This window comes from Scomber scombrus, chromosome 6, assembly GCF_963691925.1.
Source record: "Scomber scombrus chromosome 6, fScoSco1.1, whole genome shotgun sequence".
In the NCBI taxonomy this organism is placed as follows: Eukaryota; Metazoa; Chordata; class Actinopteri; order Scombriformes; family Scombridae; genus Scomber; species Scomber scombrus.
Genome location: NC_084975.1, coordinates 33,515,189 through 33,531,434, shown reverse-complemented (window position 1 = coordinate 33,531,434; position 16,246 = coordinate 33,515,189). Strand labels below are relative to the sequence as shown.

The 16,246-nt window shown below is 40.7% G+C and overlaps 1 protein-coding gene across 1 annotated transcript in view; it reads left to right on the top strand.

The window, feature by feature from the left end:
* LOC133982539 (anoctamin-1-like) overlaps positions 1-16,246 on the top strand; it is a 205,529-nt gene that overhangs the window by 143,982 nt on the left and 45,301 nt on the right. The window contains exons 14-16 of the mRNA XM_062421594.1: positions 3,116-3,190; positions 10,280-10,348; positions 10,424-10,625. Of these exons, the coding sequence (XP_062277578.1) occupies positions 3,116-3,190; positions 10,280-10,348; positions 10,424-10,625 (346 nt within the window). The remainder of the gene's footprint in view (positions 1-3,115; positions 3,191-10,279; positions 10,349-10,423; positions 10,626-16,246) is intronic.

The following is a 16,246-nucleotide window of genomic DNA, read 5'->3' as shown; positions in this document are numbered from 1 at the left end:
CTGTCATAACCATCTAGGAGATTTTGTTGGCCGAATAAAATAATCTCAGTTTTATTTTTGTTCATGGAGAGAAAGTTCACTTCCATCCAAGATCTAATGTCATTGAGGCAGTCTAATAAGACCTGGACAGAGGCTTGCTCATTTGTTTTTAAGGGTATATAGATTTGTACATCGTCAGCAAAGCAATGAAATGAGACATTGTGCTTTCTGAATATGGATCCCAATGGCAACATATATATTGAAAAGAGGAGGGCGCCCAAAATAGAGCCCTGAGGCACCCCACAGCTCAGCGGCGAAGTGGCCGAAGAATACTGGCCCAGCTGGACAGAGAAGCTCCTATCTGAGAGATATGACTGAAACCACTTAAGAACGGTACCCTTAATGCCCACACAGGTGTTTAAGCGAGACAGGAGGATGTTGTGATCCACTGTGTCAAAGGCAGCTGTCAGATCCAGAAGGACCAGGACAGCAGATTTACCAGAGTCAACTGTTAAAAGAAGGTCATTTAAAATTCTTAAAAGTGCTGTTTCAGTGCTATGGCGTGACTTAAAGCCAGACTGGAACTTCTCTGAAATGCCATTTAGATCAATAAAAGACTGCAGTTGTTCGTTAACCACCTTCTCCAAGACCTTAGAAAGAAAAGGAAGTTTGGAGATAGGCCTAAAGTTGGATAAAACTGTGGGGTCAAGATTATGTTTTTTGATGAGGGGCTGGACCACAGCATGTTTAAAGGCAGCTGGGACACATCCAGACATCAAAGATGAATTTATCAGATCCATAACACAGGGCCCAATAATATGGAAAACGTCCTTAAAAAGACGGGGTGGGATGCTGTCAAGAGGACAGTGAGAAGGCCTGAGGTGCTGGACAATATCAGTTAAAGCTGAAAGAGACACTTGCTCAAATGTGTCAAAAACATCAGGGCAAATGGGAGAGACGGCAGGATCCAATGCAGACGGCAAAAGAGAGGACCTAATATCTGAGATCTTGTCAATGAAAAACCTTAGGAAATCTTCACACAGCTTAAGTGAAGGAACAACACCATTGTGGTTACAGGGGTTTAAAAGAGTATTTAAGGTGTTGAAAAGGAACTGAGGTTTATGGCTATTAGCAGACACAAGATTGGATAAGAACAGACTCTTGGCAGTTTTAACAGCTTTCTGATACTGCAATAGACTGTTTTTTAAAATGTCCAAAGAAACGTGTAGATGATCTTTCTTCCACTTCCTCTCGGCGCGTCTACATACACGTCTTAAAGTGCGAGTGGTGTCATTAAGCCATGGCTCTGTTACTGGCTTGGGGCGTTTACACCTAAAAGGCGCCACCAAATCCAATATGTCAATGCAAGTACAATTAAAAGTGTCTAAAAGTTAGACTCTTACCAGAGTCCCTGTCATGACGGTGTACTGTGAAGCCTGCTAATTCAATAAATGCATCTGGAATGAATGAATGAAGCCAGGTCTCTGTGAAGAGCAGAATGCAGCTGTTCTTCACAATGTTGTTTGTGGTGTTGGAATCTGAGCTATCTGTACTTGCTAAATCTTATACTATGTGTGAGCTCAGATCCGTGTGTTCGTTTAATGAAAAAATAGGAGAAGATGATCGGTCCCAACACGCTATTTTATTCAGCAGTAAATGAATAAAGCGTACAGAGCTCTGGGTCGAGAGCTTCCTTTCCCTGACAAAGCAACAAAGTATCGGTCAGTTTACGAAGTCTGACCCCTATGCTTTTCCTGGCACAGCCTTATATACAATCCAGAATGGTTATGCAATGTGAGGTGTGGTCTCCTGGTGGGCCTTCCTCCTCCTTAAGCAACGTCCAGTGTAGTGTGATAGTTCCTGTCTCTGAAACTACAGAATCACAAGACATCCTGTATCTCTGAGTACAGAACAATTTCCCCTGAGTACAGAACAGTAGCCCCTGAGTACAGAACAATAGCCCCTGAGTACAGAACAGTAGCCCCTGAGTACAGAACAGTAGCCCCTGAGATAACTACTTCCTAATCATCATTATTGATAGAAGCACTGTTCTGTCTTTAAGGGTTACTCCTGCAATGTGATAATCATGTCTTACCAAAGGTCAACTGTCTTCCAGCTTGGATGCATTCTTATTACACAACAAACTTACTGCTTTCAAACATAGCACCACATTTTTATATGGAACAAACAATAAAGTAATTACTCCCATTATCTGATATTTTAGCATGTGCTAATTCATAGCATATACAGTATCTACAATTGCAACCTGTAGCTTCAGTTCATCCATCTTGTTGGAGAGGGATCTGGCATTGGTGAGGAAGATGCTGGGAAGCGGCGGTTTGTGTGGCCGCCTCCGTAGTCTCACCAGCACATCTGCTCTGAAGCCTCTCTTCTGCCTCCTCTCCGTGCGTCGTCTTCACCGCCTTCCCTCAGGGATGGTTATCCACGGAGAGCCGGGACGCCGAACCATCGCTTTAACTAAGCTGCAACTGGTTTGGTGTTATCTGCTCAATAATTGTCATCCAAATTTTACTCCACAATTCCCATAGCATTTGTCCAGAATATTTTTACCTCTGGTATTACAGTCCACATATTGATTGAACCCAGGTAACACAGCCTCAAGCTTACAATGATTAAAATCACCTAAAATAAAACTTGTACTTTAGGAGTGTGTTTCAATTGCCGGGGGGACACAGTCTACTATGGTGGTAGCTGTGCTTTCAGCGTTTCCACTGGGTGGGACATAAACAGTGCATAATAACATGTTCCCAAATGCCATGGCATGGCATGTTACGAGCCATACAATTAAAATCACAAGCAGTATTGCAATTTTTAAGCATCGTGTAACACATCGAAGGTTAAAAAAGATGCCACATACAGATGAAAAACACTTTAAAGAAACACTGAGGTTGCAGCAGGGTCGTACCACCGGAAGGACTTGTCATCATCAAAATGTATTGTTATATCATTATTGTATTTTGTTTAAATTCCTTTTCAAAATGCCTCTTTGATGGAGTAGTCCTCAACTACGGGTAAACAATACATATGCATCCACTAATTCCACTGTGATTTGGCTACTCTCCTATATTTACACCTTCTTATGTCTATCTTTTTATTGTGTGATTTGCCATCACAGGACCACCCCAGGGCTGAGTATGAATTCAGGGTCATGCAGAAATCTCTGAACAAACATCAGATATCACATCAAAAGGTAATTATATGGTAGGCTCTTAATATTTGCATCTTTCAAGTTATGTTTAGTTCATTAATATGTTTGTTTTAGAGCATTTGTTTTTCGTTTGTTGGTTTTTACAAACAAGTGTGTGTTATGTTTATAAACATAACTAGAGGTGTTGAAAGAAATCGATTTTATTGATACATCGCAATGGGGACATTGAGGACTGCATCGATTCACAAAGGTCAAGAATTGATTATCTAATGTTAATCTAAACTGGCCATCTGGTATACTGGGCAACATTCAGAGAAAAGATCATTGCGTTGCAGAAACAAGGAAAAGGATACAAAAAGATAGCAAAGGCACTGAATGTTCCTAGAAATACAGTTGGAAGCATAGTTCACAAATTTAAAGTTAAAGGAACAGTGGCTACACTACCTGGACGTGACAGAAAAAGGAAGCTATCAATGGCTGCCACCAGATTCCTGAGGAGGCAGGTGGTCAAAAACCCTCGACTGACTGCAAAAGACCTGCAGCAAGACTTGGTGGCAGCAGGCATTGAGGTTCCAGTTTCCACAGTAAGGCGCATACTAAACGCTGAAGGGCTCCATGCCCGTACTCCAAGACATACACCACTACTGACCCAAAAGCACAAGAAAAATCGGCTCAAATTTGCTCAAAACTATAAATAAGCCAAAGAGGTTTTGGGATTCTGTTCTGTGGAGCGATGAAACAAAACTGGAACTTTTCAGGCCTATGGATCAGCGGTATGTCTGGAGGAGGAAGAATGAAGCATACGCTGTAAAGAACACCACTTATAATATTACTTGTGTTGAGCTATTTAAATTGTTCTTGTTTGATTTGTTTATTGCAAACAGCTGCTAGTTTGTACATTTTGACAATTATTTGCAGTGGGGGTTGAATAATTTTGATTGCAACTGTATATATATACATATATTATTATTATTATTTTATTTACATTTTTTATATAATATATTTTTTAATTATACAGTTACATTTGGTTTGAGGATTTTATGTTTCTACAGTTAAGGAGCTAGGAACAGAACTATGCTCGTTGCATTCTATATGTGTCTTAGACAAATAAAGTTTAGTTACTTGCTTAAGTTTTGCTTCTTTCCCTTTCAGTTGGGGAAAGGTAGAGAGGGGTTAGGGGTATGTTCTTGTTGGGTTTTCTGTGTTTTTGCAGTCTTGTTTTTTTCAGGTAACGCTAGCATTAGCAGAGCGACGCAGCTAATGAGAGCAGCAGATAACTGTGGTCAGTCTGTCTCACTTCAATGCTGCACCTGCTAAGCGTGTTGGACAGTGATGTCTTTCCCAGAGCTAACAGTGCAGCAGAGAGGCAGTGTGATGGTTGGGCTCTGCATGCTGGAGACATGACGTTAATAACAATTCTCGTACAGACAGGTGAAATTCACCCCTACTAGGTTAGCAGTGTTTCATTTTGTTTAGCAGCCTGATAGCAGCTGGGTAGAAGCTGTAGGTGAAGCTGAAGGAAAGAGGGAGAAAAGTCTATGGCAGGGGTGAGTGGAGTCTCTAAGAATGCTGGTTGCTTTAGCCAGCATGCGCTTTTGGACCATGACTTCTATACGTGGCAGTGTGACCCAAATAGTCCACTCTGCTGTCCTCACCACTCTCTTCAGGGCCTTAATGTCTGAAGTGTTAGAGTTATCATACCAGAGAGAGATGCTGCTGGTCAAAACACTCTCTATGGTGCCCCTGTAGGAGGTGGTGAGGATGGATGGACTGAGGTTAGCCCTCTTCAGCCGCCGCAGGAAATGTACACACTGGTGAGCAGGGACCAGGACGGGTTGTCAGCCACATGCACCCCAGGAACTTAGTGTTCTGTACAGTCTCTACAGCAGTCCCGTTGATAAAGTTTGGGGTATTCATGGGCAGTTTCCTCCTGACATCTCTTTGGTTTTTTCGACACTCAGTACAAGGTTGTTCCTGCACCAGTCTGCAAAAAGCTTCACCTCCTCTTTGTAAACATTCTGATTGTTCTGGATCAGGCTCCACATACGTTATGATTTGATTCATGCTCCACTTTGCTGGTCATTAATGGGGCTGTAGAGGGTGTTTAAGGCCACCTTGGTGTCTGCATCCGGGGGTATGTAAACAGCAGTGATGATTATGACAGTGTCTTTCCAAGGGAGTTCCCTTGGAAGATAAAAGGGTCGGCATTTAACTGTCAGAAGCTCAATGTCCACTTTAACAGTGTGAATAAATCCTGTTTGTGGACGTTGAGATGCATCGAGATGCATCGTAGAATGGAATGGAATCGTTATCAGCTGAATTGTAATCGGATTGAATCGTGAGGACAGTGAAGATTCACATCACTATACCCTATTCCCTGTGGCAGAAAGTGCGTTGTTTAAATGGCTAGTTACTTGGTTATGTATACACGTACAGTGGGATACAGAAGTCTGAGAACAATTTTCCATTCACTAGAATGGAAAAGTGGTCTTGGAATTTGTATATGGTCAGTGACAAATAAGGGTTGGCAAGATGAGCAATTCAAAAATGTCTTCAAAAAAATTGTTTTAAAAGCAGCCTCAGGTTTGTTAATATGTACATTTTGTGTTTTTGTTGGTTTTATGTCATTTGAAATGACATTTGCAACATTTATTTTTAACCAAAAGTAAGACTGAATGCTCCTGAAAATGTTCAATGGTGTAACCACCAAAAGAATAATACAAATTTAATATTTTATCAACCTTGAGTGTCTTTAAGTGCTTTAGTTACTTCATTTTAAAACATCAAATGAAAAGGAAACATTTTTGAGGATTACTTTATTTAAACTATGTTTTGTCAATATTGAGCAGGACTAACCCTAACCCTAAAAACAATAATTTCTTCTAAATAACTGTGACAAGTGATGTAAAATTAGTTAAAAAACAATGTTGCAATTCAAAAGTAGATTATATTTATTCCACATTTTAGTGACCATTTATATTCCTGTACATCAGGGGTCTGCAACTTTAGGCACCATGGTTGGCACGCCGCAGCACAGTCATTGGCACACTGGAGAAAGCACTACCGTCTCAGCAGCATTTAAAATCACCCATTAACCATGGCACCTGCTGGCCTGTCTTCTTTAGTTTGATTGACAGCACGCTCTCCCACCCACATTTCCAACAGCTCTGTGCGGCCGCACTCCCGCACACACCTCCCTCTGAGGGACACAGTATAGATGTGGTAGCTGATGGCAACGCTGCTAGCCACGAAAGCTAAAGTTAGGGCATTCCAGCCCTCATGGACAGAAGAATTTGGTTTTGTTTATCAAAAGGGCCATGCTGTGTGCACTTTATATTTTGAGTATGTCGTGTGCAGAACATCTAGTGTCAAGCGTCATTTTGACCCAAAGCACAAGAAGACTTTCAGAGATGACGGAGACAAAGCATGAAAAATCAAACATACTGTGTCCAGGTATGAGAAACAATCCAGCACCCTCAATGTCTTTGCCACCACTAAAAGTCATGCCACTGAAGCTAGCTATCGCATTGCTCATTGCATTGCTAAGCATGGAAAGCCGTTCACAGATGGCGGATATATAAAAGAGGCTTTTCTCAGTTGCTCAGATGCTCTTTTTGAAAGCTTGCCAAACAAAGAAACAATCAAGTCAAGAATAAAGGACATTCCTGTGTCAGCTAGAAGTGTTCAGCGACATATTGATGAAATGGCAGAAAATGTCAGAGTTCAGCAAACAGCTTGGTTAAAAGATGCTACGGTATTTAGCATTGTAAGTGTGGACGTGGATTACATCCCGCGTTTGGCAGTCATGGTAAGGTACTGTGATTCAATTATAAGAGAGGAACTGTTGATTAAAGCTAATGCCTGACACAACAAAAGGTGAAGACATAGCCAAGGTGTTAATCAAACATTTTGAGGAACGAGGGATTGACATCAGGAAAGTGTTTGCAGTGACAACAGACGGCGCCCCCGCCATCGTTGGGAGACAAAAGGGAGGTGTCAGATTGATCGAAGAAAAAGTCGGCCACCCTATCATGAAACTCCACTGCATAATACACCAAGAAAACCTGTGTGCAAAATGCCAAATTCAGATCTTAATGAAGTTATGGCTACAGTTTCAAAGGTTGTTAACTTCATAGTTAAGCGATCTGCACTGACACACCGACAGTTTCAGTCACTGCTCGAGGAGATGGACAAGCGCATACACAGATCTCCCTCTCCACTCTGCAGTTAGATGGCTGAACAGCGGAAAGATTTTGGAACAATTTGTCAGCTGCTTTGACACTATCAAGGCCTTTCTGGCTGAAAAGGGCCAAAACTATCCAGAACTGGAAGACGAGAAGTGGAGTTTGAAGCTTTTGTTTCTCACAGACATTACAGGACACCTCAATGAGCTCAATCTCAGACTGCAAGGTGCAGGACAAACTGTTTTGGACATATTTGACATATGGATGGCTTTTGTCGGTAAACTAGTAGTATTCTCAAATGATATTGCTGCCTCCACTTTCCGCTACTTCAGACCCTTGAGAGAGCTGTCCTCCCAGCGCAACATCAGCACCACTGACATAGCCGCATACATGCGTGAGCTTCAATCTGAGTTCACAACGCGACAGGACTTAGAAATGCAGCTGATCGAGCTGAAGAGCTCAACACTGTGGGTGATGAAGTTTTCAGAACTATGAAAACAGTTAGAAACCACAGCACTGAAAGATCATGGAAACTGCATCTTCACCTGTTGGACATATGCACCACAGAAATTCAGCTGTCTCTGGAACGTCGCACTGGCTCTGTTGTCAGTCTTCGGGTCAACATACCTCGGCTAACAGATATTCTCACACATGAAATATGTGCTCAGTCCCTCCCGCAGTCGTTTAATGACAGACCACTCTGAGGCATGTTTTGCAAATTACAATCCCCAGATTATGGAGCTCAGCCAAACAAGGCAGGGCCAGGGATCACACTGACTGGTAGGCATCTGTGTATTTGTAGTAGCCTCAGTTTACACTTGGGTTTTAATAATAATGAATATGTAAGTGTTTGCCAGTGTCCTTAAAATAGGCCTATTGATGTGGATAAATAAACTCCGTCTCCGTAGTATGTTTTAAATGAGTTATTGAAAACTGTGTTTTGTAAGCCCTTGTTGTTGAATAACGGGGAAAATATCTTTAAAATGTTCTTGCATGTGGCCTAATAAAAGTCCACATCTGTTGGAAATGTTTTTGTATTTTGTGTTACAATTTATTATGGCACACTCGTTAACAAGAAAATGTCAAAATGGCACTCCATGTCAAAAAGGTTGCCTACCCCTGCTGTACATAATCAGATTTGTCTTTGTCTTTTCTAACATAGGACTCAAATAATATAAGCAGTTATACCATTTCGACATTTTGTTTTAAAATCAAATTTGACACCTGTGTAAGCACATGGCTTTGGTCTCAATATTTGAAACGTAATTCTTAAAAGTAAATATTAATTTTAATGAATTCTTGTGAATTATCAATGTTTTTCTAGGGTCACACTATTTTACATGTAAACTGAGCAAACCTGACAAAGTCCTAGAAACGTCAATTTATAGTAATTAGAGTAATTGTTCAGAGCTTCTTACCTTGTCAGGCAGCAGTTGTCATCATCAGGGGTCCTTCTCTGTAAAACCACTTCCTGTTATATGGCCGTCTTCACAATTTTAACAAAATGGCCTTTTGTGGTTACACTACTAGACACTTCGTGTGATTTGACATGATTTTCCAAATTAAATTTAGCTAGTTGATTTAGTGTTTTATTGAGAATTTGAGGGGTTTTAAGCTAATTTAGTTATTTGGTTCAAGTTTTTATGGTTATACCATTTAGACATTTTTGCCATAATCCTCATATATATTCTCTCAAAAGGGATTAAAAGCAGAAACTATACTGGACCCAAAAGAAAATAACATGTGCAGGTATTTAAACCCTTTTAAATTTGACTAAAACAATATGGAAACAAAAATAGCAGTGTCATGTCATTGACCCATATACAGTACATACTATGTGTAGATACATTGATTTGGCTCTGTAAAGGCTAAGGGGGTACTGTATAGATCATGGTGATCCATTGTAGAAATACTGTTAAAATGCTGCCACTTCCAGATATGAAGAGATGTTAAAGTAGGCCGATCTCCTACCAGTTCACCTCCTTTGAATCTTCGCTTTCGCTTCTCTCTTCATTTCTTCTTTTAGAATTTCTTTCTCTTTAGTTTATTTCTAGTCTCTTTGTAGTAGTCACAATGGATGGTGGCAATCACATCGTGGAGGTTGAAACATAGTCAGAAAAAATGTCCCCAGGAAAAATATTGAAAAGTTATAAAAGACACTTCCTGGCGAGCCATAAATGGGAGAGTAGCTTTTGCTGTGGTTAAAAAAAAAAAAAGAGGAGGAGCTTTGGGTTTTGGTATCTACCTAAGTAACTGCAAGAAGCTCTGACCAGGTGGTTTAGAATTATTGCTTAAAAATATCCTACTCAAAGCTTACACAACTTAGGTAACTTGTGATGTCACATAATGCACTGAGATTGTACAAAATACTCTTTAAACTCTATTAATACAATTAAGATTAAGTTTGTCATTTTCTTGTGTACTTGCGTACACAAAAATAATGAATGCTGTTCCTTCTAACTCACAGCAGTACAAAACAAAAAATGAACAAACAATTAGTAGCAGGGTACACTGAAGTGCATTTGGAGAGAAATTGCATGTCTCAGTTTTGATGTTGATACACGCTAGTACACATCACAAGTATCACAGCACTGATGAGGTAGGCACCCTTCAGCTCCATATGTGTGTCAACAATACTGAGACGTGGTGACAGCACTGCTTCTCTGCCTGAGCGCATATCAGCCAGTCGTCGAGGTAATTCAATACCCTTAGACCCTGCTGCCTCAAGGGCCCCAAAACCGCATCCATACACCTTGTGAAGGTGCGGGGGTCCAACGAGATCCCGAAAGGGAGTACACAAAACTCGAAAGTCCTGCCCTTCCAATAAAAAGCTCAGACCCAGTTGAACAGACCCCTCCTGTAGGGATCTGACCTGTCATCGTCAATAAATCTTCGTGTTTCAGTTGTACTGAAAATGGTTTTGTAATAAATTAATCTATTTTTGTAGATGGAGAAACTCACATGTCAAGACCGTCTCCCTGCCTACATGACTAACATTGTCATGATGTTGTTAATGGTAAGAAGAGCCTTATTCATTTAATTCACAATCTATATATTCTATTTGTAATCTTGCGCCCCTTTTCATTGTCAGATTGGTGTTACGTTTGCTATTGTATTTGGTGTGATCCTCTACCGGATCTCCACCAAAGCTGCTCTTCATATGAGCTCCAATCCAACCACACGGAACCATGTACAACTAACAGTCAAAACTACAGCAGCTATTATCAACCTGGTGGTCATCCTCATACTGGATGAGGTCTACGGAGCTGTGGCACGATGGCTCACTGTGTTAGGTACGTTTTTTATATGTTGGTGGCTGAGATTGTGTATGTTATAGTGTGTGTCTGCGATGTCCTAAAATTGAAGTTATACTTAAGAAAGGTTTATGAATTAATTTGCACATTGTGGGGTTTGGTAACATTTTATCCAATCTGAATACTACGGTAAAAACAACAACGACCAAAGAAAAACACAAGGACATTGACAAAATCACAACAACAAAAAGAAAAACACAACAGGTACTTAACTCCTAACAGAAAGGGTAGGTACCTGCTATAACAAGGATCATTGCTGATTGGACGAAAGCATGTCCGTCTTTTTAACAGGTGGGAAAGGCTGCTTTACGCCTCATATGTATGCCCCACGAATCAAAATAATGCCTGATAACTTCTTCTGCGGTAGCCATGTTTGCATCCGAGCCGTAAACTACCTGGGGGGTATTCCAAGTAGGAGGTTCAACAAACTCTGAGTCTAACCCTGAACTCTGAGTTGACTTACTCTGAGATGGGAAACTCTGAGTATCCGGTTCCAGAACAGCTGATCTGAATTAGTTCAATCGACTCTGAGTATGTTCACCTTGCGTTTGGCGCGCACGCGACCACTATAAAAAGCCATCAGCAATGGAGCCCCGATACCTTGATTCACCATGGCAACTACTGAGAAAAAAAGCTTGAGTAACGTCACCTCACTGGAACTGGAACTCCCCTTGCAGGCCTGTGGTGAATATGATCATATATTTCACAAAAAGTACCGCTTCAGACGCTAAGGATAGAAAAGCGTCATGGGAGAAAATTGCTGCCCGAGTCAATTCTTAAGTTTTAATGCACTACTCCACTGATTTAACTTACCTCACTTAAAATTGTAGCATACAGGTGAAAAGTGGTGTAACATATTTGGAAGCAGCTAAAAATGAAAAAAAAACAACATAATTCAGAGATTGGGGGGCGTGGCCTGGCCGCAATGGAGTAAGCTGTGTTTGACACAAGCTCCCGTCGAGACTCTATTTTAGGCGAAAAAGTGTTATCCTTCCCATGGAACGGCAAACTGTTACAAAGCCCCGTCGGATGGTGGAACAAAGCTGCGGCGGAATCCAGATGGACAAGAGGCTGAGGAAATTTAAATATACTGGATCCTCCAAAACAAGGCCCGACGCCTCCTTGGACCAGAGTACTGCCAAGAGCCCAATTAAAGTGACCCCGCCCTCACCTGCTTCGGGAGAGATGGACTTGAAGATGGGTTTGAAGTCGGAAATACTTCTATCTCTGAAAGTGGACATTTCAACGGTGATAAAGTCAGAGCTAAAAAATGCCCTCGCTGATGACTTTGAAAGTCTCAAGAAGGAGTTGAAGGCGGTGAAAACGGAGATAATTAACAACACCGCAGCACTGAAGTCCGAGATTGACCAGGTGAAAGTTAGCGTCAAGGAGGTAGAGGGCGGACTATCAGCATGGTCGGACGAAGTGGCTACTTTACAAAATACTGTGAGCGAGATGAAGGCAGAAATGGCAGATCTGAAGACGAAGTGTGAGGATATGTAAGGGCGGATGAGGAGATGCAACATAATAATCATTGGTGTACCCGAAACACCTGACTCCAGCACTACATCCTCTGTATTAAAGCTGCTAACCGAGGTGCTACAGTTGGATAAAGAACTGCTGATCGATCGCTCGGGCTACATTTACAGAGGTGAGGAAGACGCTTTGCGAGTCCGGTACGGGATTCTGTTTCCAGCGTGGTTTCGGGTCACATATGGAGGGGAGGACAGGGAGTTCAATGACCCGGACAAAGCTATGACTTATGTCAGGAAGAATATTATCCCAGCCTCGGAGGCCAGAGAATGTCTGTGACTGTGAGACTGAACATTTCAACTGAATTATTCTCTGTTCACCTACGGGTATGTTGACCATGTGTATATCACAGTGCCAGATGTCATCAGGTACAAATTCAACACAATGCTTAACATTTTCTTTATACTGTTCCACTTTTCTATTGATAACGCTGACCAGCTTGAACTATGTGCTCATAGGCTGAGCCCATTTTAGTTTTAGTTTTACTGATAGGGTATTTTGAGTTAAAATGAAAGACATGTTATCTCAGTTTCTGATCATTATTATTATGGGTTAAATTGGTCAGCCATAATTGGCTATTTGTAAGAGAAGTTACATTTGATAGCATGCAATGTTTATTAAGGACGTTAATGTTGTATAGTCTTGATACTCGGCATGATTAATTTATTCTTTCCAAAGAATCATAACTTAAGTTTGCTGTGCATTATAAAAAAAAGAAAAAGCATTTGATCGGGTGGAGTGGGACTATCTTTTTAAGACTTTAGAAGCGTTTAAATTCGGCCCTAAATTCATTTCCTGGATCAGGATCCTATACACGCTCCCAGTAGCTGCAGTATGGACCAATAATAACTTATCCACATACTTTGAGCTGAGGCGGGGTACGAGACAGGGGTGTCCTCTTTCACCAATTTTGTTTGCCGTTGCGCTTGAGCCACTTGCATTAGCCCTGAAGCAGTGCTCCACCATCAAGGGGATACACCGGGCTGGTTCGGAGCATAAAGTCTCACTTTATGCAGATGAAATGTTATTATATATTATTTTATCCGACCCCCTTTCAAGCCTTCCTGCATTATCAACTTTACTCACTCACTTTACTCACTCACTCAATCATATGTTTGTCCCATCAATGATGGATGAAACTTTTAATGTCTGGGTAAGAAATGGAATAGGTACACTATCTGACCTCTACATTGAAAATAGGTTTGCCACTTTTATACAGTTACAATAGAAATTATCTTCCTAAATCACATTTCTACAGGTATCTACAGCTTAGAGGTTTTGTGGCTTCTAACTCTGACTGTTTCCCGTCGAGTCCTCCTGAATCTCTACTTGAAACAATTTTAAAATGTAACATAACACAAGTAATAGGCAGAATTTACACATTGCTCAATACACATAACATGAACAGTCTCGATAGCCTCAGAATCAAATGGGAAACAGACCTAGAAGAAACAATTACAGAAGAGATATGGCAAAAAATTATACAGCAAATCTACTCTTCTTCTATATGCCTTAGACACACTGTGATTCAGTTTAAAATAGTGCACTGTCTTCATTGGACCAAGGAGAGATTGTCTAAGATTGGGATGGGTATTGACCCTTTGTGTGATCGGTGCAGGCAGGCTCCTGCCACACTGCTGCATGCACATGTTGTGCATTGGTTGTGCCCTAAGCTATACGATTTTTGGCAGTCTATCTTCCAGGCATTCTCTACAAAATGTGGGAAAACAGTACACCCATCTCCCAGTGGCGGCTGGTGACAAAAATGTTTGGGGGGGCGCAGTTTGATGCCGTTTCAAACAAGCCGTAGCACCACTTCATACCGCAGCAAAAAATAGAAATAAGAAAGGAAAACCAATCTAAAAATAACACAACACACTATAATGTTCCCTGGTTTGTCCCAGTATAGTATCTCTGACCCACAGAGAGAGGAATAAAACTTTATAATTAGACATGATAAAATTCACTCACATCACCTAAAGATACCAGCAGTTAAAGCAGAGTTACCAATAAGGTAATATGCTTAAAAAGAGACACTACCTATATTTTAGTTATTGTGTCTTCAGTCCTGATTTCACTGTAATCTGTTAGTTGTTGCAATACCTAAACATGACAATAGATGGTGCATTAAGCACTATACACTGCTGTGATTAAGCATAATTTATATAACTTCTTATTTTAATAATGAAATGTACCCCAAATCAACTGTAATAGTCAAAATTACTTCCATCATTTCTTATCCTGCATTTATGCATTTTAGTGTTTTACACTTCATAGTTATGTCTTTTATAAAGTATTTTTTAAAACTTTACAATATTAATAATAATAAGAGGAATGCAGCTACTACCTGATCTTTTATATGTCCTGTTGGAGCTGCTGGATGCACCCACTGACTGAATCTATGTTCCTCTTGTGGAGCTTGGCATAGCGGAGGTCCACATGTGGCCAGATGTGGTGAAACAGCTGCAGAAAGAGCTCAGCAATGCTAAGTCTGCTAAAAACAATTTAGCTCCATGCTATTGTCTCGATGGCTGCAGCTTTCTGTTAGCATTTTTTTAGAGATATGTTTTAGGTCTCGTTCCCCTGTCGTTGTCCACAACGCTTCGGTGCTGACACTTTGAAACAGCAAACAGATAAAGCAATAAAAGCAATAACTCACACTGCATCCAGCTAGCCAGCTCCGTTTATCATAACAGCAGCGGGAGAAACTCTCAGTTCCTCCATCACCTGCTGCTGCTTTATCCTTTTTCTCTCTTCTAGTGAAAGTCTTGTGAAATTATGTTTTTGTAGAGAAATTACAAAATATCTTCTTTAATTTCCGCGGCTCCACTTTAACGTCATCTCCTGAACCTACCGTCAGCAGGAGTTTGGGTGACAGCAGCTGACGGGAGGGTGCGAATGACAGCCGGAACTGTCCAATCACAGTAGATTAAAAAACATGAGACAACAACAATTCGCTGCCAATAAAAGTGGGCGTGTCCGGGGCGCACTGAGCTGTGCCCCGTGGGAAACATGACGCAAGCCAATGAGAGAGCAGCCTCAGGTCTGTGCTTGTCAAAAGTTTGAGGGCTTGCATTGACTCCCATTAGTCCGGCGCCCCGCATACAGGAAGTACATATAGAAATGAATAAAATACCATTTGGAATCGATTTATAATGAATGCTGACAGGTGCTGAGAGACTAACAGGCGCATTTTACAAGCAAATACTTTTTATTTCATAATTATTTAGCATTATATAATTAATTTATATGTAATATGTTTAAGTAGACTTTCTCTAGATTATTGGATGGGGCGGCACCCCAGCGCCCCGCATTGACCAGCCGCCACTGCCATCTCCTCTGATTTCACTGTTTGGTGTGGCTCCGGTGGATGCCACTTTTTCTGGGTGCCACCTAAGCATGATCGCCTTCTGCTCTTTGTTGGCTAGGATGCTTATCCTATTTAAATGGAAAGATGCTCTCCCCCCAACATAATGTCAATGGGTTAGGGGGGTCATGAGCCATGTTCATTTAGAAAAAATTTGATATACTGTAAGAGGATCGACAACATTTGGCAGCCATTTATTTCCTTTGTAGAAGACACAGCAGCTACTAACTTCTATGTAACCCAACTGTGTGTACGTACCCCTTTTTAAAATGTATTTATTTTTATGTGATGTGGGTTTTTTTGTTTTTGTTTGTTTGTTTGTTTTTTTGTTTAGTTTAGTTTTCCTTTACACCTAGATATTTTAATTATGTATGTATGTATGAATCTGCAAGCTCAGATCTGAATATGTCTGGATGTATTTAAATTGCAGGAACTAGATTTGACTATTTCGTGAGTGAGTTGTGTATCTTTTGTTTGTTATATGTTTGAAAAAATAAAAGAGACCTTGATCAAAAAAACCCAACATAATTCAGAAAAGTAAGGCACATTTTGCTGGGCTATGATTGTACCTCACTTTGATTTTATTCATATTTGACGTAGGCTATTAAACAAAGTAAATATTAATTCAGTGGCTATTTCAACATGTAGGCCTACATCTCCCGACATAAAGCATTGCAAATTAATTCTACCTCAATATCTA